Below are 26,045 nucleotides of genomic sequence, written 5' to 3' on the forward strand. Positions count from 1 at the left end.
ACTTGTTAGTAAAATAAAGACAGTAGGAATTAGAGGATGTATTTCAGAGTGGATCTGGAACTGGCTACAGGGTAGAACACAAAGAGTAGCAGGAGGGATATTATCTGAGCATGGAGCTGTTAGAAGTGGAGTCCCACAAAGATCGGTGCTGGGACCACTGCTCTTCCTAATTTATATCAATGACCTTGACAGGGTCAAATTTGCAGATGATACAAAACTGGGAGGCCCAGCTAATAGTCTGGAAGCTACTAAAGTACTCCAAGAAGATTTTAATAAAATCCAGAAGTGGAAACCTGGAAAATGAATGGGATATATAGCCAAAACTATTGAGCATAAATCCAAGGAAGTTATACTTATCTTATACAATACATTTGTTTAGGGCTGCCCCCTGAAAGTCGACAATTCGAATCATCTGTCAGAGACCCCTCAGTCGACTGTGATTCTTTGAGTCGAGCAGTCGTTTTTTTTTTTTTTTAGACAGTCAATGTGCATTACAATATCGGAATACATCATTATAGAATCTTACAAAAATGGACAGTGGTTATATTACAATATTGAATTATAAATAAAATAAAAGGAATTCAGTGTTTATATTCTTGCAACCTGCGCGTGCCAGACAAATTCCACGACAACATGCGCGGTAAACTGAAGGGAGAAGCCGAAACCTGAAGAACACTGGATAACTTGGGAAAGTAAGACCACTCCCGTTAAATCATTCATTTTATATTTATTTTGTTGTGTAGGAAAAGTCTGAATACAAACGTTTGCTTTTTCAACTTAAATAATTATAGGCTAATCCTAATTTGTGTTTGATTTGATTATTTATTTACACTTTACACTAACTTACACTTGTTTAGATTTATTAGTTATTTTTTATGCTGTGTTTAAAGGGAAATAGCCTACAGAAATCAAATATTATTTTGAAGACAAGAGGTCAGTTATTATTTCAAAGTGGACAATGCTGTGAATTTATTTAAACAGTTTTCATTTATTTTAATCTAAAAGAAGTCTAATCTTAAATTGCATTATTTGTTCATTTATTATTTTACACGTTTATTTAGATTTATATATTACTTTTTTGTATTTAAGAGAAATAAAAAGGGTCTCGTTGAAGACGAGATGTCAGTTATTTCAAGGCTGACAATACCATTTATTTAAACTGTTGTTTACAAATGCATTATTTTCAACTAAAATAATTCAAATCTTAAATTGCTTCATTTGTTAATTTATTCTTTTACATGTTTGTTTATATGTAGGCCTATATTAGGCTTCTTATATTTAAAGAGAAATAAAGAAGTAGCCTAAGCCCCTATCCTGTTGAAGAAGATATGTCAGTTATTTCAAAGCGGACAATGCTATGAATTTATTTAAACTGTTTCATTTGTTTGTTCATTTTTAATTAAAATAAAGAAGTTATAAGAGCTAGGTTTAACCAGAAATACCTGTGTAGCCTACTGTCTCATTATTCCAACACGTGATTCCGACAAATCCGCACGCAGGCTAATGCACTGTCGGCAATTCAAATCAGACATCTGGCTTCATATGCAGTTGTCTTAATGGATTTATTGATTTTAAATGCTCAAGAAATGTTCATATGACTCTGTTGCACTTGACTATGTTAATGTGGTCTAAATCAGCACTGAAATGCATGGCAATGTACTATTTTACCAGAAAGTCTTATAGACCTTTATATATAAAACGAATCGTCATATTGAACTGCCGAATCCGAATCCGGGCACAGCCCTACATTTGTTAGACAACACTTGGAGTATTGTGTGCAGATCTGGGGACCTTACTACAAGAAAGATATAGAGGCTCCAGAAAAAGTTCAAAGAAGAGCAACAAAATAGATTCCTGGTATGAAAGATAAAAGCTATGAGGAAAGACTTAAGATGCTTAATCTTTTCAAGCTTAATAAAAGGAGACTGAAGGGTGATTTGATTGAGGCTTTTAAATTCACAAAGGGGATCGACAAAGTGAACTACAAGAGACTCTTCAGGTTGAGTTCTGTTAGTAGAACAGATATAAGGGGGCATAAATGGAAATTAACAAAAGGTAGATTCCATACAGACATTAGGGGAAAAAAATTCACACAGAGTAGTCAATGTGTGGAATAGCCTGCCAGGTCACGTAGTAGAGGCAGAAACTCTGGGGATTTTCAAGACTTGGCTTAATACAGTGTTAGATACAATCTAGCCTGTTGGTAACCAGAGCACTAATTTAGTTAGGAAAATGGCAAGCATTGTTGGGCTGAATGGCCTGTTTTCGTCATTATATCATGTTACGTTATGTTAGGTCTAAATTATGCATTGGTGTAAATAACAACATAATCATGTTTTCATAACAATTCAACTGTTTTGACTCAAGAAATTCACTTTTGCATAATTTTCAAGTGGTAATTACAAGCTGTCTGTCAGTACAGTGGTCTAAAATAGCTAGGGGTCCAGAAACATAATCTCTCCAAAAAGGAATACAATGCTTTTTGTCCATTGTAAAGCATATAAATGAGCCCCTTATGAAGGTTTAAGATGAAACATTGATATCAGATTTAAAAATAATGCAAAAAAAATATTGTCACATAATGCTGTACAGTACCTAAATGTGTAATAATTAAGTCTTGTATGTATTTCTATACTCTGTACTCTCGTATGTTTTCTTGTATGGGGATGGGACGATATGAAAACAATTTTCAACCGTCCACCACGTTTTGGCAATGTTCCAACACTCTCGTCATCACTGTTGCATGCATCACAAAAACTATTACACTACTAACTAACGCTTACATTACAGTGTGAAATATCCACATTATATAACACCACTAACCTATTTAAAGACACTCAATTTAAAAAATAACGTAATGATGAAATCTAATCTACATTCAGTAGATGGAGACAGAGACAGTATCAATGATACTGTTCTATTTGTTTCTGTTTTGCTCCAGAAAACGATGTCAGCTAGATCTGTCAGCAAACATATGGCCTAGCTATGTCCAGAAGTCCTCAATAATAATAGTATTTTCCAAAAAATTACAAAATATCACTGACCACGTTTCGTTAGGTGCAGGGTATTTTTATGCTAACATAGAGTGAATGCGTAAGTGCATGCAATGCTAAGAAAATTTTTGGTTACGCTGACATATAAAACGCTATTCCAAAAGCAAAATCAGACATGTTATACATCGTTAGAAAGCTTAAACTCTCACCTACTGAATAAATTAATTGTCAGTCAAGCCAGACTGTACTAAAAAGGGCAACGACGCCATAAACAACAGGTGTGGTATTAGGTGACTTAGGTGCATTAACTGTCTTAACTACTGCTTGTATTTTTTCCATAGATTGCGTTGTTGCCGTTCTCGTTGTGTTAGTGTAAATCAGTTTAAGGGTCCAAGTTGAACTATGCGGTTGTTCCCTGCACTTGGACCGGTACTTCTCTCTAGGGGTTTCGTCATACTTGTTCCTGGTTATGGTTATACACTTTGTTGTACGTCGCTCTGGATAAGAGCGTCTGCCAAATGCCTGTAATGTAATGTAATGTAATGTATTACGCACAGCTATTTTGGAAGATACCCAGGCGTCACAGATGCGCGTATATTTCCCAAACGGATTGTTCAAGACAATATATGACAACTCAGTCTCAAAAGGGACATCTCTACACGTAAAACCAACAGTAAGGTTGTATATTTATTCAATATTTAGTCCCAGATATTGACTGTAGAATTTTAAAAAACTTTTTCTTGTTTATTTCGTTATTCAGTGAGCAGCGTTTTCACTGCTGTATAGGCATATCTTAGGGCTATTGTCAGGTTTATCTTGTTGATATTTTAGTGGTGAAAGTATATTTTTATGAATGCCAAGATAGACAATATTGTCCATTATGTCAAGGGTGGGGGGTGTTTTTTAGATGATACTGCAGGGAGGGGGTGCGTGTTAAATTAACGACCAGAGCGACAATGGTGGGGCTGCGAAACTCCGTTTTCGGCATAGTTGTCGTGTATCGTCTACTAATGAAACTAAAACAACGCGTTTCTGTTTTTATCTCACACTTTGGTTGCAGTAGCACCGAATGCTTGAGTTTAGTAATCTCGGCACGCCGGCGTGCCGACCACTAGGGGCTGTGCACTAAGAGGTTAAATAAACTTGTTGGTTTGGTCAGTGCTGGGGAGGGGAGAGAGGATTCCCACCTAAATTTTACGCATTATGCCCTAACCTAGACTGGGGATGTAACAACACAATTCTGAAAGGGAATGAGGTCACTTTATTGGCTATAAATTAATCCAGCTGCAACACACCTACTGATATTATATTCAGAATAATCCAGCCCATTTTCCACCTGCGCCGTATGCTTTCAGCTGTGTGCTCCTTGCCTTGGGTCATGAAAATACCAACATTCAATACCCACGCCCAGTGCACCACTGACTGCACCCATGCGCCATGCAACATTGATTCTGGAAAATAGAGCCCACTGTCTTGTTGTTGCACAAAGAAGAAAACAGTATGAATGTACTTGAATCAAAGTGTACTTGAATTATATAAAGAATTTCTGCGAAAAAACAGATTCCAGCTGATATTGCGCTTAAATTGCACCATTCATTGCAGAGGTCTATCACATTTCTATTGCCAGAATATTTTTAGGATGTACATATTTATAAAATTTTAAATAATTCAAGAAATTATGTTTTTGTTCAAGACAAATGTTTTCTTGCACAAATTTTACAACAATTAAATGATCAATGACTTTCACCAACACTCAAATTGATTCAGCACACACTGTCACAAAACAATACCAATTTTTACAAGTTACAGTTCAGGTCCACATACACATTTTGCATCAAGTCTTATCATTTGAATGTTTATTAAGGTTAAGTAGTCTCATGATACTTACAATATATTTTTATCTACTTGGCTCACAAGAACAACAGCAACAATCTGCATTATGTAGTCTCCTTTGTTGAAAAACTTATCCCTGGCCTCACCGTTTTCATTATGTAAAGATGTGCCAACATCCATTGCTGTAGACAGTGAGGAAAAGTGTGTACCTGAGCATGGACAGACCAGATTGGTTAAGGGCCTTGAAAGTCAGGAAGCGATCACGGGCACTCATCCGTGGTTGGTAGAAACGCATCAGCCCATCAAACTGCTTTAGGGACACTCCATTGGGCCTCTGAAAAAAGATTATGAATATGAGTGCTGGAGCAATTCGATCATTGGAAACTTGACCTTCAATGTTCCCCATTCAGGAATTACTGCACTCTAATCCCTGATCTTTGCACTTGTGCTTGCTTTGCATGTAACTCTGGATAAGAGCGTATGACACATGCCAGTAATGTAATTAATTGTTAACAACTAAACTTGACATGGTATCACTTTTCATTTTTTTTTTTTTTCATTTCCACTTTATTCAAGACTCATCATAAATTGAGGTCCATAGCAGGAGTAAAAAAATGTAAAAAATATTTTTTTTTAAAAAGGGGAATAAGTTACACATACAAAAGCATAGATAAAAATCATTGATAGAGGTTACATTTATCACCCATCTAAAAGTTTAGGCCTACATAAAGACTCTTGTGCCAGTGCCTCCACATATTTGATGAAAATCTAGTACAACTCATCACAGGGTTGGTTAGAACCTCGATAATGCTAATCTCTGACTCAACCAGACGCCACATAAATTTGTACATAAGGTTTCTTATTACTGCTTGACAGGTAGGTACTCCAATATTAACAAACATCTGACTAGCACTGTGAGATCTTGGCACATGAAGTAACAACTGCATAGCATCATTATATGCCACTAAGTCTCTGCATACTGTTTTTTCTGTAAATACAGCACAGGTGCGCTGTATGCAGGGGAGTACAGAAGGCTCTAAACAATGAGGATTTGACGTTGACTGTGCACATATGAAATTTACGTATCAGCATGTTAGCTTGTGCATACAATTTGCGACATTGTCGATAAATATCTCTGTCTTCTGTTAAATCATCTGTGATACAGTGGCCAAGGTATTTCATCTCATTACACACCTTAAGAGCATTATCACTCAGGAAAAAACCGGGAAATACTTCTTTCTGTCCTCTTTAGATCTAACAATTATAATATTACTCTTTTTGGCATTATATTTGATGTCAAATTCTTCACCATACTGGGAACATATCTTTAATAACTGTTGTAGACCAGCACTATATGGACTGAAAACAACCAAATCATCTGCATACATAAGGTGATTAATGACAGTATTTGACAGTACTAAGATTCTGAGTATATACATAGGTACACCGCTATGGCACATTTTATAAAATAATTTCTCATGATTTATTCAATCGAATGCCTTTGAAGCATCTATAAAATACGTAAACATGGTAGAATGCTCTATTTGTCTACCATTTCCTTTAAAGCAAAAATACACATATCTGTGCCATGTTTACTTTTAAAGGAGTAACATGGTGGTTTTCACACTTTCTCGGTTTCATGTGCTATTTGCACAAGAGGCATTGAAGAAACACGATGAGTAAAGTATTAAATATGTCCATTCTTTATTTTTGGAGAAATACGCGTTTTAAATTCATTGTCCTATTTTCAGCCGGTTGAGAATGTTATCAACTTAGTGCGTCACAAGTACAGTAACCACTCCCCTTTCCACACCCCGTAGAGAAATCTGACTGGACACACCGTCCTGCTACAAGTGTGGTGTGAAGTTTAGGTAGCAAACAACAAGGCCTAATCCTTCTGACGTAATTTACACAGAAACCATACGCTCAGATCGCCTAGTTTCACTCACTGTGGCCAAGCAGAAACGATAACGTTTCAGAAAATATATAACTTTAAAAGGTTTAATTCAATCGTCTACTGTGACTTGTGCCGTTTATTGAGGGTGTAAAAGAAAATTTCGGTGCCACTGACTATAATCAAATGTTTTTCAGATTTACCGTTCGATTGAGCAAGTATGATTCAAAGTATATTTTTATGGGTCATTGCTGTCCGATTGTGCTAGCTACTTCACATTAACCTTGTATGGTTAATCAGTAAAGGCTAACAGCACAGCACCACTTAATTATTGTCACTTCTATCACCACTGTAATAAACTAAAAAAAAGGCGACAAACGACCTTTTCTGTGAAAAAGGTCACAGCTCACGCGCATGCACTACTGGCGACATTCTAAAACTACGTTTTGCCCTCCCTACAGTCAGTCAGATTGCTGTGAAAGCTCATTCTAAATGGATAACTCGTGACCCATAGTTTGTGCCGCTGGCTTACAGGCAAGACAATACAAATATTTGACTAACATTAGATTCACTTATTAGAGTGCCTTTTAAGGACTATTAGACTATCTCTGGTTGGTCATATTCATTTATAGCTAGCTAGCTAACGTTAGCTAGCTATGTAGTTTGCTTTCATAATGTAATGATATCGATAACGTTAGCTAGCTAGTTTGCTTTCATAAGGACGTTATAGTTGTGATTTTATCTTAACTTGGCTGGCTAGCTAGCTAGAAAAAATTATTATTGGATATAAGTAAACGTCCTTAGCTGTCGATACTTGATATACTAAGTTAGCTAGCTTGTGAAAATTCAGTCTCCCAAGATGAGCGCGTATCATGGAGGTAGCTATGGTAACGGGGCATGGTCTGTCAATCATAGCTAACTGACAGTTCTTATTACCACGCCCAGACAGTTCAGGTGAACTTTTATAGTGGGAAATTTAGGCTTAGAAAAATAAGTTTTAAAATACATTTAAGTGACTGAATAATAAAAAAATTATGCACATTTGTTTAGTTGTTGCCTAAAGACAACTGGCAAGTGTCACATTCAACCACCATGTTACTCCTTTAATGCCAAATTGGTTATCAGTGGTGAGAATGTACAACTGTAGTCTGTGCAGCAATATTCTCACCAACACTTTAGAAAGAATGCTGGCTAAGGCAATAGGTCTATAATTGTCCATGCTGTTTATTTTGCCAGCTTTGTCCTTAATGACAGGTACAAGTAATACTGATATAATAGAGTCAGGTAAGATACCATGAACTAAAAACCCAGTAAAACAAATAGCAAGAAGAGGAAAAAGTTTTTGGCTGGCATGCTTAAAGTGTTCAGCAGTCATATGATCCATACCACATGCCTTGTTGTCATCTAACTTCATGATAGCATGGTGGACTTCCTCCGACCTAACCACCATGCTCTCAATGAAGTCAATATTTTCAACCACAAATGTATTACTTTTAAAACAGTTGAACAGATCATAATAGTGCTGTTGCCACAGTTCAGCAATTTCATCTGAGCCACATACTCCATCAATATTAGTCGGTAAGGAAGTTTTACAGCTGTTTATAACTCTGACCTCTTTTCAGAAGTCATATTAGTTATTATTTTGCAACTTCCTAGCAAGTGAGTCACCCCTCATTGTGTCCTCATTCCTTTTAATGAAGCGGAGAGGATACTTAAATCTGGCATTAGTATGATTTTTGTGCTCAAACAAGGGCCCCTGTCTAGTCCTTCCTGACTCTGCCCATGTTTTAAAGGCTTCTCTAGCTGCAGCATGGAGCTCAGCTACATACTCATTCCAGCCAGGTCTAATGTTATGCACCTTGTTCTTCTGTTTATAAAATGACTTACTAGAGACATTTAGAGCTTCCACTATAGTATCATACATAGAACATAGATCATTACCATATTGCAAGTTTTTACAGTTCATGTCACAGCACACCAAAGCATCTCTTGGCAGTTCAATACTATCTATCAATTTAACAGTTTGAGAACTGTATATATTAATATATTCCTTTGTTAAACTAGACCAATCAAACTACCCTGTGTTTGCATTATTGCCAACAATAGCACGGGTAAATTCTCAACATTTAAGGACAAAACAATTGGTATGTGATCAGTAGTGGCCAATCCATAGTATATCTCCATGCTATCCAAGGAAGCATGTGCATCTGCTGTGCATATACAATGATCAAGCCATGACGATGTATGTCATGCTTCTCTAATATATGTATAACTTTTCTCAGGCAAAAGCAGTTTACTAGATAAAATAAGATTGCTGTCATTGCATATCTGCATTAAGTATTTTGCAAATGAAGAGTTATTATCTGAAATGTCGGAACTCATATCCCCAACAACATAAACACAACTTGTAGCATTATCCTCAATGAATGAGTTGACAAACACTAATCTACTGAGATATTAATCTACATTTTGATAAGACTCATTCATATGGTGTATAAATATTCATAATAGTAAATATCCTGTGATGGCCACTTTCCCAGATGGCTGCCACTATGCTTCTCTGAGAACTTGGACTGGATTCTATCCACCTAATATCTTTGTAATTCTTTATTTATCCTGGTATTTTTTACAAAACAAGTTAAAAGAGGCTACATCAACCTCTTCATAAAACTTGGTAAGGAATTTCTGCTTGATTTGGATTCTCCAGACCTCAGGCCTCAGTCATTGTTTGCCCGGACTGCTGCTACTAACACTTCAGCTGCTGCTGCTAATGCTGCTATGGATGCTGCTACTGCTTCTGCTACTGCCTCTCCTAATTACAAATCCATCTAGCGTGGCCTTGGGGGTCTGAATTGTTGCTGCTGCTGTTGCTTCTGTTGCTGCTGCCACTGCTGCTATCACCGTCCCCCCAACTGCTAACCATCTAGCCTGGCCTCGGGCCCTGTTGGCCTGGATTGCTGCTTCTACTACTACTGCCTCCCATATCTGCTAGCCATCTAGCAGTGCCCCTTGCTGTCCCCCCTCTCTAACCTCCTCCTCTGCCTAGCCATCTAGCTAGGTAGCGCTCTCTTTTTTTTTCTCCCTTACCTTCTAACCACCCAGCTAGGTAGCTTTACTGTGGTCTGCTAGCATTTGGGTGAGTGCAAACTGTTTTTTACTGGAGTAAGGACTGCTGGCATTTGGGTGAGTGTAATAGTTTTTTTTTTTTTCTCTCTGTTTTCAACTGGACTAACTATGGCTCCCCTCAAACTGCTTTGCTTTTTTTAAGCATTTTTCACATTGCTTTCTTTACCTATTGTGCCTGAAAATGAACTTTATGACCCTGCTTGTTTACCCAGCCGCGAAACAGACAATGCTCGTTCACACAACAGAGACACTGTTTCTTTAATGGTAGTAAGGACTTTTGGGTTAATGCCAAACATGAACTCTATCATTCTGCCACTGCTGTCATGTTTTATTATGAGATTGCTTCACAAAATGATTCTGTTGCCATCCAATGTGCATACAACTGTCTCAAAAAAACTACAACATTGTAGTGCTTCCTCTGTTCTCTGCCGTGTTTTGATTGTATTACTGCTTATGATTTCTGGTAATGTTCATATCCACCCTGGTCCTCTGTTTGATTTTGCTTTCCCCAATGCTGGCTTAGCTTCAAATGATCTATGTTTTGGTGACTTTATGTGCCTGTAAAAACCTGGGGTTTCTGCATGTCAATGCAAGAAGTATATTACCCAATATGGATCAGCTTAAAGTATGGGTAGAGAGCTCAAATCCGGAAGTTCTAGTGATTACTGAGACCTGGTTTTGTAAGTCTATTCCCTACTCTGATGTAAACTTATCTGGTTACAATCTGTTTCGACAGGATAGGTCATCTAAAGGTGGGGGGGTGGCAATCTTTACCAAAGAACACCTTCAGTGCACTATACCCTTGGCTAAGTCCATTCCTAAACAGTTTGATTTACTTGTCCTTAACATTAAGCTATCCAACAGCTTTTCTCTGTCAGTGGCTGGCTGTTATCGCCCGCCATCAACACCAGGATGTACCCTAGTGGCCTTAAGCAGTGCCCTGGCGCCTTTCACCAGGTCTGAGCCTTTCCTACTAGGTGACCTCAATTGGGACATGCTTAAGCCTCCTGAGAAAGTTGTGCAACAATTTGACTCCCTAAATCTCCACCAAATCATAGCCCACCCTACCAGGTATGACCCCAATATCCCTGATAAGGCCGCATAGATAGATGTGGTTTTTACAAATTCTCCACACATGTACCAATCTGGTGTGTTTTGCAATGACCTCAGCGACCACTGTTTCATTGCCTGTGTTCGCAAAAGCCTCTCTGTCAAACAGCCTGTCATCATCAGTGATAAGCGTATTTTAAAACATTTCAATACTCAAGCGTTCTTGCATGACCTGGCCAATGGAAGCTGGTATAGAGTCAGCCTGATCCCCACCGTGAATGATGCATGGTTTCTGTTCAGGGACCTTTTTAGTGCTGTGATCAACAAGCATGCCCCCATTATCCATGCCCCTATGGATAAAAAAATCACCTCAGTCCCTGGTTTAATCGAGATTTGGCAGCACTGCTACAACAAAGAAATTCTGCCTGGCGCAAAGCATGTCTATCCAGGTCTGCCTCTCACAGACTTCTGTTTCGTCACATCCGGAATAAGGCCACACAAGCTGTGCGACAGGCCAAAGCTGGCTACTTTAAGGAGCAATTTACATTATGCGGCGCCGACCCCAATACATTTTGGAAAACGGTGAGAAAACTCGAGAACAAACCCTCTTCTCTGCCCTTGTCACTTAAAGTGGATGATCTTGTAGTTACAGATAAGAACTCAATGGCTGATATCTTCAATCGACACTTTATAAAGTCTGGTTTTGTTTTCGAGTCTTTAACCACCACCTGTATATCAAAGAGTCCCTCGCCCTTAAGCCCTACGCCTTGGCTACCTGCAGCCCCTAGTCCTGTTTGCCTTCCCCGCATCCATGGGTGGTGGAAGGGTGGTGATCAGGCTGACCCAAACAGTTACAGACCCATTTCTATCTTGCCTTGTGTTTCCAAGGTATTTGAAAAACTTGTTAACAAACAGCTAACTGACTATCTGGATGTGTATGGTATACTATCTGGGGTGCAGTCTGGTTTTCGTTCTGGGTACGGTTGTGTTACAGCTACTTTAAAGGTTCTCAATGATATTACATCTGTATTAGATGTCAAACAACACTATGCTGCAATATTCATTGACCTTGCCAAAGCTTTCGATACGGTTGATCATACCATTCTTATAAATAGACTGAGCAGCATTGGGGTCACTAATCACTCACAGGCTTGGTTCTCTCACTATCTCTCTCACCGGGTGCAACGTGTGAGGTATGAAAACCTTCTCTTTCACCCTCTCCCAGTCACAAGGGGTGTCCCCCAAGGCTCCATACTTGCTCCCACACTGTTCTCCAAATACATCAATAACATCCCTCAGGCTGCTGGTAACTCACTCATTCACCTATACACTGATGACACAATTCTTTATGCTACTGGTCCTTCCCCTGACACTGTACTAACCACACTCCAGGATAGCCTCCTCCAAGTCCAACAGGCTTTTACCCACCTTAAACTGTCTCTTAACACCTCCAAGACTAAGGTTATGTGGTTCTGCCAGAAGGGTGCCACACCCCCTCCAGCCCTCAACATCATCACCAGAGAGGGAGCTACCCTGGATCAGGTCACAGTCTGTAAGTACTTGGGCATCTGGCTAGACAACACGCTATCCTTCTCCCACCATATATCTAAGCTGCAATCTAAGGTCAAGGCAAAACTCAGGTTCCTTAATAGAAATTGTTTCACTTTTACCTCTGCTGCCAAACTCACCCTCATACAAATGACTATTCTCCCCATGTTCGATTATGGTGACATAATATACAGGTCTGCATGCAAAGGTACACTTTGCAAGCTTGATACTCTTTACCATTCTGCTATCCGGTTTGCCACAAAACACACCACTGCACGCTTTACTCTATGGTCAACTGGCCCTCCCTTCACACCCATCGTAACATTCACAAGCTTACTCTCATTTGCAAGACCCTTCTGGGTCTATCACCTCCCTACTTATGTCATCTGCTGCACCCTATGTTTGTCACACACAACACCCGGTCCTTACTCCATATCCAATTGAAAATTCCCAAAACCAACACCTCCCTCGGTCTTGCATCATTTCAATCCACTGCTGCCTGCGACTGGAATACTCTGCAAAAAACCCTAAAACTGGATAAATTTATTACCATTTCTGCCTTCAAACATGCCATCTCAGACATTTTCACTGATTCCTACAACTGTTTTTCTACCATGCAATATCCCCAAAACACTCTTCTGTTTTTTTTTTCGCCCTCCCCCCATATCTCGTTTGTTGACTGTTGTTTGCTTGCCTGTGTTTCCATGTGCCTATGTTTAGTTTGTTATTATTGATGTATTTTGTACGGTGGCCGACAAGGGCAAACGCGCTACAACGGCCCAAAACATTTCTATTAGGAGAAACGTGCCGCAGCTTCAGAAACGATGCCAATTCAAAAACACATACGAAAATCCAATACAAATACAACAGAAACGTGCTCCAAAAGCGTTTTTCTGTTGCATTTATTTTCGGAGTTTGTGTGTTTTTGATTTTGCATCGTTTCTGTATTTGCAGCGAGTTTGCTGTTAATGTATTAGTTTTGGCTTTCTGCAGCATGTTTTTTTCATTTGCAGCATTTTCTGTTGTTGTACTTGTTTTGGATTTTCGTATGTGTTTTTGAACTGGCATCATTTCTGAAGCTGCAGCATGTTTCTCCTAATGGAAATGTTTTGGGCCATTGTAGCGCGTTTGCCCTTGTCAGCCACCGTAATTTTGTGCTTTTAACATGCTTTTATCTTCTAGCCCACCTCCCCTTCCCTTAAGTGGCTTTTGTCGCTTGTCAGGCCGCCATTGTAAATAAGAATTTGTTCTTAATGACTTGCCTGGTGAAATAAAGGTGAAATAAATAAATAATATCTTATCTTTATAATTGATCATTCCACTAGCCCAGTCAACATCCAGTCTTACCACCTTCACCACTGGATCGTATTTGCTATTCCAAAGTATGGCCACTCCACCCGGTATCCTGCCTTGAACTATTTTTGTGCTAAGATCAGTAGTGGACTCCTCAACTCCATGAAAGTCCTTATGTAGCGTATTTAGTCTTTCCAGATCTTGTTTAGCTAACCATGTCTCTTGAAGGCATAGGATGTCACATTCCTCCAAAAGCTTTTCAACCATCAACCACCAAACGACTTGTTTTATCTCCAGCACTGTGCCCTACACGCAAGCCACGCGCATTATAAAACACAATCCTGATCATACTAATTAGTATGGTTCAAATGTAGGACATCACCAATAGTCACTTCATTCTGAATGCTGGGGTTTCGTTCTAATCCATGCAACTCACTAACTAGAGCATCTCTGGGCCGACGTGCCTCATAGTAACGTCGGACAAAAGTCCCGTCTGGCCAAAGTTGCGGTCATACATTTCTACTACTTTGTTACATTCAGCAGTGACATAGAATGAACTGAATCTATTTTGTGCCGATTCAATCTTCCGACATGTGACTACCCGAACCAGCTTCTGTTCAAATACGCACTTAGAGTTTCAGCGTCAAGGTTTGGGGAAAATTTAGTAGCAAATACACTCACCAAGTTAGTCTTAACAACTTGGATGTTACAACCTGTTCTAGTTCCAATTATTCCCATTTTCTTCCTCTCTCGTTTCAAAGGAGCTTGCGTAACACAAGGTTTTGATTGCGCAGCGGTGTGCAGCACCGACTTTAATCGCCACCCTTCCCTCACAACTACGCTCCACTCTGGAAGCGGTGATTGTGGTGGTGTACTCTTCACAAGCGTTTGTTTGAGCTTCGAGAGTTCGCTTCATAGAGCAAATGTCCTTATTTAATTGTTCCATTCTACCCAGGAATGCTGAGACATCAATATGATTGAACGAAACTGGTGGAAGGTCATCTAAGTAGTGCGATACGAATCTTGGTGTATTTTCTCTGCAACTCATTTAGTATCTTCAGACATGTTTTTACATCTGTGCCCCCTTGTGAGTAATACAACACTGCAAGGTTTTAGGACAGATCACAAAAAGAAGCTTCTTAGAAGTATCTATCCACTCTGAGCTTAAGTTGTTTGTGGCCAGCAAAATAATTTCACCTTGACTCAATGTTCTCAACTTGACGACAAGGAAATTCAAAAGTTCGTCTTCTACAATCACCTTGCCATCACTAGTTCTATATATCTCCGGTTTGGTTCGGGAACAAACACCACTACCGCCAGCTCCACAACATGTTGCTTCCGCCATGACAGCACCTTCATCCATTTTTTAAAACTTTGTCTTGTTTATTTCATTAATCAGTGAGAAACATTTTTACTGCTGTATTGGCATATCTTAAGGCTACTGTTGGGTTTATCTTGTTGCTATACGATTTCTGAGTGGTGAAAGAATATTTTTATGAATGCACAGATAGACAATATTGTCCATTATGTCATGAGTGGGGGGTGTAGTTGCAGATGAGACTGCAGGGAGGGGTGCATGTTAAATGAACAACCAGAGCGACAATGGTGGCGCTGCAAAACTCCGTATTCGGCATTGTTGTCGTGTATCGTCTACTAGTGAAACCAAAACAAACTGTTTCTGTTTTTAACTCATACTTGGTTGCAGGAGCACTGAATGTCTGAGTACAGTAATCTCGGCACGCCGGCGTGCCGGCCACTAGGGGCTTTGCGTTAAGAGGTTAAACACAGTGCATTCCTTGACTTAAAGTAAAATAATTTTTTTCAGGACTGGTCGTAAGCACTGAAAAACTCCAAAACAGACGTGGCACGCTGGATGGCATATTGGCACAGTTAGATGTTGTGGCAGGCGGTCTGCAATTTATATGTGTTTAAATTTCTGTTTACTCTTTCTATTCAAGACGATCACAAGGAGAGGATAACCTAAAGTGGCAATCTCGAAGATTTCTGTTTCGTTCTCTTTGGCGGTACCAATGGCGAGAAGCAGGAATTGCAGGTGTGTTTTTGGACCTCACTTCCCAACTTCCAAACAGTGTCGCCTGTGTGTGACGTCAGTCAGCAGGCACCTGGGCCACGGTAACTATAACACTTACTATTTACTGAATAAAAAATGGTTGTTATAAAAGTAACGTTATGTACATACTCATTCATTGCCTAACATTAGGCTAACGTAAGCTCTTTACACAGCTGAGCCTGGTTAAAATGTAGCAGACCTGGAGTAGAATTAGTGATGATCAATTTCCACAGACATTCTTTATCCACCTTTTGCCCAGTACAAACATCTTTACACTGCAGAGAAGAATCCGCGGGATTCACTGTGGCTCGTGAAATTATGTATCTCGTGCACAATAAACATTGTCTTTCTCGTGAATGATCGTGGTGTGATATTTTTGAAACAACTGCCTTCCAAATGTTACCCCTGGTGTTTCTGATTTTGCTAGCTAAACTGTTCGCTGAGCTGGGTGTTAAATTAGCAAGAACAAGAAGAATAAAACAAAGATTTCATCAAAAAAGGGCATCAAGGCTGAAGGAACATATGAGGAAGCGTAATAAAATAATAACAACGCTAATCCATACTGCCGTATTTTTTTTTATTTAGTTTTCTCCGGCTTGACATCTTTACACAGAAATCAGACCCGGCTCTGCTCCAGCCTCCACCTATACCCCGGGGTTAATGCTTTTTGTAAAGATGGCTTTATTCCGATAATTATAATATATTGATGAACTTGATGGCAATGTAAATAACGGTAACGTTAAGGCCAGTTCAGATCAATGATTCGCAACGAGACGAAACGGTTTTAGAATGTTGCAGAGAAAATTGCAGCGGTTTAGTAGCAGAGCCATTGCCTGCCCTGGGGTCTCAAAAGACCCACCTTGTCAAATCGCCAAGTACAGTTTTAGAACATTTACAATCAGGAGTCTTGGAATTTTGCGAGTTGCATCCAGTCTCGTTGCGAATCATTGTTCTGAACTGGCCGTTAGTTAGCTACATTGCAATGTTGCAACAAGGTAGCGTTGTATTCGAGAGACGGTTTGCGAGGTCGGTACCGATCGGTAGCGTTAGCTAGCGTTTTTTTCTTTTTTGTTATCTGACATTAGATTATGTTAATTACATTAGCTAGCTTGCTAACGCAACGTTACCTGATATGAGAGATGGCTACTGACTGTGCACAACGTTGTCTAAACTAATGTTGCCTTTCTTGACATGGTCCGGTAGCTAGCGTTATCTGTGCAAATAACTATGTCACGAAATCTGCATCAACAAATAACATGACCTCTCATGTTACACAAAAACTTTTTAGGGTTCCATAACGCTAGCAGACACCAGAACAAAAACACCGCCTACCCACTCTGGCAAACCAACCACTGATGGGTGATGGAAAACACGTCATTAACTGTGCGCCGCTTGTGATTTTTTCCCGGGAATGTCGCCACAGACACCCAGTTCTTTAATCATAAATTATAATAATAATGACAATATAAATTAATATAATAATAGGCTCAATCACCATTGTGTTACCTAATTCAGCAATACATAGTGACTTAACAGACATTTATTTTAATGAAAATCTTCGAGATTTTAATATGCCGCTTTAATATGCTGCATTCATTGCATAAAAATAAGATGTGTAACCTATGCCACATTATAATTAAGACACCCCAATAGCATACAGAGCATCTTACTTTCACTTTGAGGTGCCTTACAGAAGAAAGATAAAGAAAGCTAGCATGCCTCCGGTCTCACATCAAGTTACCCAGGCAACAACATTGGGGATGAGTTATGTTTTGGAACAGCGCCCCACAAAGGCTCCCAGGGGATTATTGATTTCCAAATGAAGAGATATTTGGCATTACTTTTGTCATTTTGTCATTTTTGGCACCAATTATAGGGGAAACAATATGAAAAACAAAGTGAAATTCATTTTTTTGTGACAGGTTAAATGAAAACCAACTCACCAACTGGATTACAAATAAACAACAGACTTTGTCCCTTGTGATCGACAGGACATAATCAGAGCTGACCATGCAAATTGTTAATTTATCGGCAGATACCGATCATTTGCCAATACACCGGTGCAGCCCACAAGGCTATGATCAACACTAGCCTAAACAGAAATCCACTCACCTGCCTGCTGACCAGGAGTTGGAAAGCATGGTCAATGGCCGACCTCTTGTGCAACAGCAAGGATTTGAACTTCATCTTCTCCACACCGTTGAAAGTGTCAAATACCACAGCCAAAAGCTGGAAGCAATGGAAACACATTCACACTTCTACTTCAGACAACTTCACTATTCAGAGTAAGGGTTGTTGCACAGTACATAATTTCATCCAGATTTATCTCTTTGTTCTGCACAGTTTTGCCACAACTACTTCTTAAATGTGGCACATGCACACTGGAATCACACAACGGCTTTTTAATGTTCTCTGGTGTAGTGCGTCTTGCTCTGTGAGTACTTATAATTGCTCTGATGTGCACCAATGGATATTAAACTTTTTCTTTCATTAATAGTAACTGTTGATTGTTTTGTGTGTCATGGTAAGTGCTTTATCTTGGCTGTATCTGATTTAATAAAAAACTGATTGCTATAAAAATTGCTCAACATGTATTGATTTTTCATAATCCAATATATGTCTACGATTTCAATGAGATGTTTAAAAAATCTGTAATAATTTGCAATTGATTTACAATATCACTAAGAAATGATCAATATATTAGTTCCGGTGTCCAAAAAACTGTTTCACATGTTTCTCCACACTGTATTCACCATTTGAAAGCAAACCATTTGAAAATAATACTCTGTGTCCTTATCACCTGGGTTCTCCTGTCCCAGCCTCTTGCTTTCTGACACCCTCTTCACCATATTACAGGCAGCAGAAATAAAATTAGATAAATCGAGACTACTGACCAGTCCAGCTACCAAGTGCTTTCCACTGTAAAGTGTCTTTGTGACAATGTCTGTGCGAAAAGAGCTACACAATTGAGGCCAAAAGTTTACATACACCTAGGCTAAAGACATTTAAACTCAATTTTTCACAACTCCACACATTTCATATTACCATACATTTCCTGTGTTAAGTCAATTAGGGTATCTACTTTATTTCCATAAAAGGTCATTTCAAAATAAGAGATAAGATTTATTTCAGCTATTATGTACTATACACAAAGTGATACTCTTTGGTGGCATTGCCTTTTAATCACTTAACTTGGATCAAACGATTGGGGCAGCCTTCCACAAGCTTCTCACAATACTAAGCCTGAATTTTTGCCCATTCCTCCTGACAGAACTGGTGTAACTAAGTCAGGTTTGTGGGTCTCTGTGCTTGGACAGCCAAGAAGGAAGCCAGTTCAGTCCACAAATTTTCTATGGGATTCATGTCAGGGATTAGTGATGATCACTCCAATACTTTTACTTTGTTGTCTTTAAGCAATTTTGTTACACTTTGGAGGTATGCTTAGGATGAATGTCCTTCTGGAAGACCCAGTTGCAACCAAGTTTTAACTTTCTAGCTGATGTGTTGAGGTGTTCCTGCAGTATTTCTAAATAATCCTCCTTCCTCATGATGCCATCCATTACCTGAAGTGCACCAGGCCCTTTTCCAGCAAAACACCCCCACAACATGATGCTTCACAGTTGAGATGGTGTTCTTCAGATTAAAAGTCTCACCCTTTTTCCTCCATACATAGCGCTGATCATTATGGCCAAACAGTTCCATTTTGTTTCATCTGACCAGAGAACACTCCTCCAAAAGGCTAGGTCTTCGTCCTGGTGATCACCTGCATACTTCATTCTGGCTATTCTATGCTGGTCTTGGAGTAGGGACTTCTTCCTTGTGCGACAGCCTTTCAGGCCACGTAGGGTTCTCTTAATGGTGGATGTAGACACTTTGGTACCTGATGCCTCCAACTCCTTCACCAGTTCCTTTGATGTTGCCTTGGGGTTCAGTTGAACCTTTTGGTTCGTTCCAGCCCCTAGGAGTTAATTTGTCCCCCCTTCTTGACCGATGCAGTGTCTTGTGTGGTCCCAAGATTTTTATATTTGCATACAATTGTTTGTACAGATGCTCACGGTACCTTCAGTTGTTTGTAAATTGCTTGGAAACCCGACTTGTGGACGTCCACAATTTTTTTCCGAGGTCTTGAAGGAGTTGCTTGGATTTTCCCATAGTATCAAGGGCAAAAAAGTAGGCCCTTACATACAGCCACAGGTGCCAATTAACTCACAGTTAACTCCTAATTATGACAATTGGCCAATCAGAAGCTTCTAAAAAGTCATTACATCAATTTCTGGAATTTTCTTTTTTGTTTAAAGAGTCAACTTGGTGTATGTAAAACTTTTGACCCACTGGAATTCTGATATAGGTAAATAAAGATTAAATAAATCTGTCTCTACTCGATTGTTTTAAAATGACCTCTAATGTGAACAAAGTAGATTCCCTATTTGACTTGCCAAAAGAAATGCATGGTAACATGAAATGTGCGGAGTTGTGAAAAACTGAGTTTGAATATCTTTAGCCTAGGTGTATGGAAAACTTTTGGCCTCAACTGTACATATAAAATTCAGTTGAATTGAACTACCTCCTCTCAGCATTTTCATCCTCTTACCCAGAAAAACTCTACTTTCTCCCCACTCTTGTCAAGCTGGGTGGTGATTTTTAAAACTGGTGACATTGAAAACATGAAGACATTCTGCTGTCTATTTGGTTCAAGCATCCAAATAGCTCCAGATTAGCAGCAGAATCACATCAGTCGATATACCGCTAGCCCTAAAATGAATAGCTGGAGGGCTTTATTAAACCTGTGAAAATGGGAAAAACGTTATCGGAAACTCTACGCACTGAGGCATATCCTAGACCAAGACAACTTAAATTGCTTGAAATTGGTTGGTTTTAAAATGCAATAAAGTTGCTTTGGATAAGAGCATCTGCTAAATGGCAGCAAAGTAAAACACATTTAGAAAAGTAATGCTCAATGACTGAGGTCATTGTCCAGCCATTTAAGTGAACCCTGAAATTTTTGTAACTTACATTACAGTAGCCTTTGTTAACGACTACTCATTTCATAATCAACATAATGGCAATCAGGGTCTTATGAAAACATTCACACATTTTATTCTACACCAGCTTTTCAAATGATACATCAGTGGCCTCATTTGGATGACTGGACAGTTTCCAACTCTGAGGTTTATATATCTATGGTTCTACTGTATATTCATTACATACTCCATACTTCTAATTCTCACAGGTAAAAAACTACAGAACATAGTATGGGTAGATGAGTACATATAAATGATGTGATGTTTGCACATCACATTCAGTCCATTCTGCACGTGTATTTGTTTGGTAAAATAAATAATTTACAGGAATTCTTTATTGAAAGGCTGCAATGGTATTATGCATCAGCTATTTTAAACCAACAAAATTTGTTTGGGACTACAGTCAGAAGTAGGATAACATAACTTGAAGAACTAGAAGAGTGCACTCAGTAGAGTGCAGATCTCCGCCAGGCATGTCTGTCCGTTTGGAAGCAGTTGTTGATCACTTGCGGCCCCTAGCGGCCGGTTAGGAGGAGTGAGGAGTTAGCACTCAATGTATTTCAATGGACAATGATGGAAATTAATTCAAATAAAATACTTGTCATTGACTGATTTGCAAAATATTCGAGAATTCAGGTCCTTGGCCTGCTGTCAGCATGCACAACAAGTATTAGGCTGTTTGGCCCAGTAGTATGCGAGATTAGCTGCGGACAGATACACAAACACACACACACACACGCACAAAAACACGCGACCAAACGCATGATCCCCTCCAGGCTCCGTCTGGCAGAGATAATAAGAGAAAAAACACATTCCCATAATCAAAATTGTGATGCATTTCTAACACAAAATACAGGTAGGCAAGTAGATGACACCATGACAAACTGATATCCCACAAAGCAATGCTTATTGTGAGGAGGACTTACCAGGTTCATGATGAAATAGAGCTCAATGGACAGGTAAACAATGAAAAACACACAGGACCAGCGATTCCTGGAGTATGCCGGCATCATTACATCAGGAAAGCTGTAGACACACCATGGGAACCATCAACACACAGCCAGAACTTACAACACGCATACAGATCAAACTGCTCAAAAGAGTTCCCATCGCTTTTTAATAAATAAATGTTAAGCTTCTTACTTTGCTGTTGTCAGAAGCACAAACAGGCTGACAATACTGTTCTCCAGAGTGTTGAAATACTGAAAAGACAAAAGGGAGGCCAGTCAAGCAATTGGAGGCCTGCAATTGATTTATCGATAATAAGCACAAAAATAAACAGGCACACTTACAGGGTCTGCTGTATTTGTGGAGAACAAGCAAAACCCTGCCAAGAAGAAGAACAAGGAATCAATAAGCATTTAAAAAAATATTCAGGATACAAGCATGTGTACAACAGGCAGTGAAATGCTCACCCAAGAGGGAGAAGATGACCATGAAGAATAGAAGGAGGAGGAGGATGTCAATAAATGGAGGCAGTGACTGAAAGATCTGCCGCAAGTTCCTGTTGAGAAGGAAAGTTTCAGCTCAAGGTGTTATACTGTGGTGGTGAGAGAGTGCCAGCTTGGTGTATCAGACTTAGGAAATTGAATTACCTGCGCACAGCACCACAGTACCGGCAGTCCACAAGGAAAATGGGCCGAAGGGCCCTGGTGACACGCAGGTGGGAGGTCTGCCTGACAAGCACCACGATGGCCTCTACAAACTGGAGCAGCAGTACACAGGACTGCCCCACCACAAGGCACACCAATTATATTGCAGTAACATTGCTTTTAACATGGTAAGTTATAAGTTACTTGTGTTATTACACTGCATTATATTATTTATTTTCCAAACAGACATCAATATTTACATAGCACAACAGTTTTTATCTCACGAACAGACCAGTCTTTAAGCATTTGGACACTGACACAGGTTTTGTTGTTTTGGCTCTGTACTCCAGCCCTTTTATATCTCGTCCCAAATTGGAAAATTGAGACCAAAAAATTTGATAATTGGCTGTTCGGCTGTTTTTTCGCAAGCTTGTTGCATCCAGGGACACCGTCAGCACGTTGTGGCACCCAGGAGCACCGGCAGGGATTTTGCATCCCATGAAAAGATCTCACTGGCCATCGTCACCCCAAGCCACCCCATCCCTGCAATTACAGCACAATTTTTCAGGGCCCCTGTCACTCAGACACCGTGGAATCATCAAAACTCCTCCCCCCCCCCAAATGGCACGCCTGGCTGCATCATTAGATCATGCGCAAGAAACCTAACAAAGAGTTGATTCTAGGTGTGGAATTTGCATTTGTCTCTTGCTGTTGTCTCAACATGAGGACCAAAGAAGTGTCAATGCCAGCCAAATACTGGGTGACTGCCGTACAGGACTGGCAGAGTATCACCAGGAAAAATACCCAGCGTCTGCTGATGATGGGACAGTGTATGTAACAAAAATATATATACCCACACACTTCAGAGAGACTACCCAAAGTAGATACTGGAGCATTCATACAAAATAAAGCATGTTTATTTAAATAAGAGAACTAAACAAGATAAATTTATTTAAGATCATGTGAAGTTTTACAATTACTATTTCCTCAAAAATCAAGAGACTACCTATAAAAAAGGGCTAAAATTCCTACATAAATCATGGGATATGGTTGTAAAAACCCTTCAATTAAAGCCAACAGTCCACTCTTTAGCCTCATATTGATTGTTTTATTTGAAATCAAATGTGCTGGAGTGCAGTGCTAGAGCAACAAAAAATGTGTCATTGTCCAAATACTCACGGACTGCATATTACCATATCATTTTCACAGATGTTCCATAATGCATATCTGGATTCTGACAGCAAACTTAAAAAAAAAAAAAGGAAAACGTACAGTCTGGCCTAATTATGGATTTTGTAACTTTATTCAGATGATGAAAGAAGAGAGGGATACAGATACAAATAGGATCATAGGACAGAAAAAGCCTTGACTGGGAATGGAACCCTGAACCACACAAGACAGGATTTGTACATGTATTGAGAGGTGGTTGCCCAACAGAGTATGTCACATGACCTCACCATCAGGTTCCAAACCTTTAACCAAACAAAACTTAACCAAACACACTTCGACTGCTTTGATCTGCACATTTGTTTTTGCCTTTGAGCAATTGCAATTATCAAATATTGTTTATTGTCCAATTAGATAATGACTTGAAAAGCTGACATGGGGCAAGAAATATAGCAGCGCAAAATAAATGCCTCAAACTTGATATAAAGACAAAAGTAGTGATGATGGTTACCTTGACCATGGTCCTCTTGTGGCGAATGAAGGTCTGAAAGCCCAGCCAACGCAGTTTCATGCATAATTCAAATGCCACCATTACCAGCGCTAGCAGCTCTAGGGTTGCATGTACCTGTAGGGGCAGTCACCAGTCACTAGAGCACAGTTAATTCAATAGTGTCAAGCTGAAAGACACCTTTGGTTTTAGTCCTGTATATCAGTATAATCTCTCAACAATAAAAGAGAGTCATTCAGTCCAAGCAGTGAATAGTAGGAGCTCGCTTAAATGACTGGCACAATTCCTTCTTTAGCAGGAATGAAAATGTTAAATTTCAGCTTAAGCTCAAATACTTCAGTAAATATCCAGCTGTATAAATGCTCTGGAAGAGCATCTTCTAAATGTCTAAAATGTTAAATAATGCATTAAAAACTGTACATACGTAGACATCAAGCCGGAGGGAGGGCACAGCAGGTGCTTCACTCACTGACAGCACCATCAGCAATACCCCAGTCAGAAGCTCCATCATATAGAAGAGGTGGTTGTGGGCAAACAAGTAGGCAGCCAGGGCCTTTGGGTTTCTTGGGTGGGTGAAAAACTTGTCATTATTCTCACCTTCCTAAAGATAACACACAAAAAGATTTTTTTGTTGTATTACTGGAAAAAGTTTCATAACGTTGCTGCCACAGAAGTCATAATTTAACAAGGTAATACATTTGTTACGATGCCATTTATGCCACTGAATCTGTAAAAAGTCTGACAAAGCTTTGATGTTCCTTTGAGCACAGTCCATTCTAACAAAATAGAAAAAATAAGGTACAACCCAGACACTACCAAGATCAGGCCATCCAACCAAACTGAGCAACTGATGAACATGATTGTCAGAGAAGTGCCCACGAGTCCTAACACTGAATACAGACAGAGTTGTAGAATTCATTGCCTGAAATTGGAGAAGATGGACAGAAATCAACAGAACTTCAGATCTCTTTAGTACTTCACAGATTTGGCCTCATTGGGAGTGGTGAGACAAGGGCCACTTCTCAAAAAGGCCAACATTAACTCACACCTGTAGTTTGCCAAAAGCCATGGGACAGCCCCTGAGGCCTTCTGGAAGAAGACTGAACTCTTTGGCCTGAAAGCAAAGCACTAGTCTGCAAGAGAAAATATCCCTGTTTCAACAGGACAATGACCCAAAATAAATAGCAAAATGACAAAACGAGAATGAGAAGGATCTTTCATTTCAAAACAAAAAGGTTGAATAACTGATGAAAACCTGTGTGTTGAAATGTTAACCATCATGGTTGAATAAAACATTACTATTGTTTTAGAGCATATGTAAGTGTGTGTTTTGAAGTTTATTTCTTCCACCAAGAGTGGAGAGATTAATGTGCAGTTTTACAAATAACTACTGTAGGCAATTAGGAGAAACCGTCAGTTACAGTACCAGTTAAAAAATGTTGTTTCTTATTTTATTTTTTTAAATGAAATACTGACCTCCCCCAGCATGCTTACAAAGATAATATATACTTTTTATCCTTTTTTATGATTTTGAATGCTCAATCATATTCTTCAACCACATTAATTCCTGCAAGCTGTACTACCAATTTGAGAGTTCAAACAAAAAAATTGGTTCCCCAAAAGATGCAATGTTACGTTTCAACTTACAGTATTTTAACACTAGAGTGTTGAGTTTGCATAGATATTTGAATTAAAACACAATGCTTAGCATGAGTGCACAGACTGTGGGCTTAAACAAGGTCACTTGTGAGCGATTAGCCAGTCACCCCAGTCGACTGAATCCCTCCCTATTTGGGCCAGTTTTGTGCCACTCAAGAATACTTTCTAAATTAGCTAATTCATTTATTTTTCTTTTTGAAAATAATTTTGAAATAGCAATGGTATAACACTGTACTACTGTTATGATAAAAAGATATAAACATTGAAGCATGGTATAATTTTACAACCCA

At 39.3% G+C, this 26,045-nt stretch overlaps 1 protein-coding gene across 7 annotated transcripts in view; it reads right to left on the minus strand.

The window, feature by feature from the left end:
* The window catches only part of LOC135233784 (two pore channel protein 1-like), a 134,712-nt gene that overhangs the window by 77,973 nt on the left and 30,694 nt on the right, over positions 1-26,045 (minus strand). For all 7 annotated transcript variants that reach the window (XR_010323936.1, XM_064297665.1, XM_064297664.1 and 4 more), the window contains exons 4-12: positions 24,521-24,697; positions 24,100-24,213; positions 22,425-22,555; positions 22,245-22,333; positions 22,122-22,156; positions 21,973-22,031; positions 21,756-21,855; positions 17,921-18,037; positions 5,036-5,160 (exon numbers count right to left, since the gene is read on the minus strand). Coding sequence is in view for 6 of the 7 variants with exons in the window: in XM_064297665.1 (XP_064153735.1) it covers positions 5,036-5,160; positions 17,921-18,037; positions 21,756-21,855; positions 21,973-22,031; positions 22,122-22,156; positions 22,245-22,333; positions 22,425-22,555; positions 24,100-24,213; positions 24,521-24,697 (947 nt within the window). In the remaining variant the exon portion in view is untranslated. The remainder of the gene's footprint in view (positions 1-5,035; positions 5,161-17,920; positions 18,038-21,755; positions 21,856-21,972; positions 22,032-22,121; positions 22,157-22,244; positions 22,334-22,424; positions 22,556-24,099; positions 24,214-24,520; positions 24,698-26,045) is intronic.

The sequence above is a fragment of the Anguilla rostrata genome, chromosome 10 (assembly GCF_018555375.3).
Source record: "Anguilla rostrata isolate EN2019 chromosome 10, ASM1855537v3, whole genome shotgun sequence".
In the NCBI taxonomy this organism is placed as follows: Eukaryota; Metazoa; Chordata; class Actinopteri; order Anguilliformes; family Anguillidae; genus Anguilla; species Anguilla rostrata.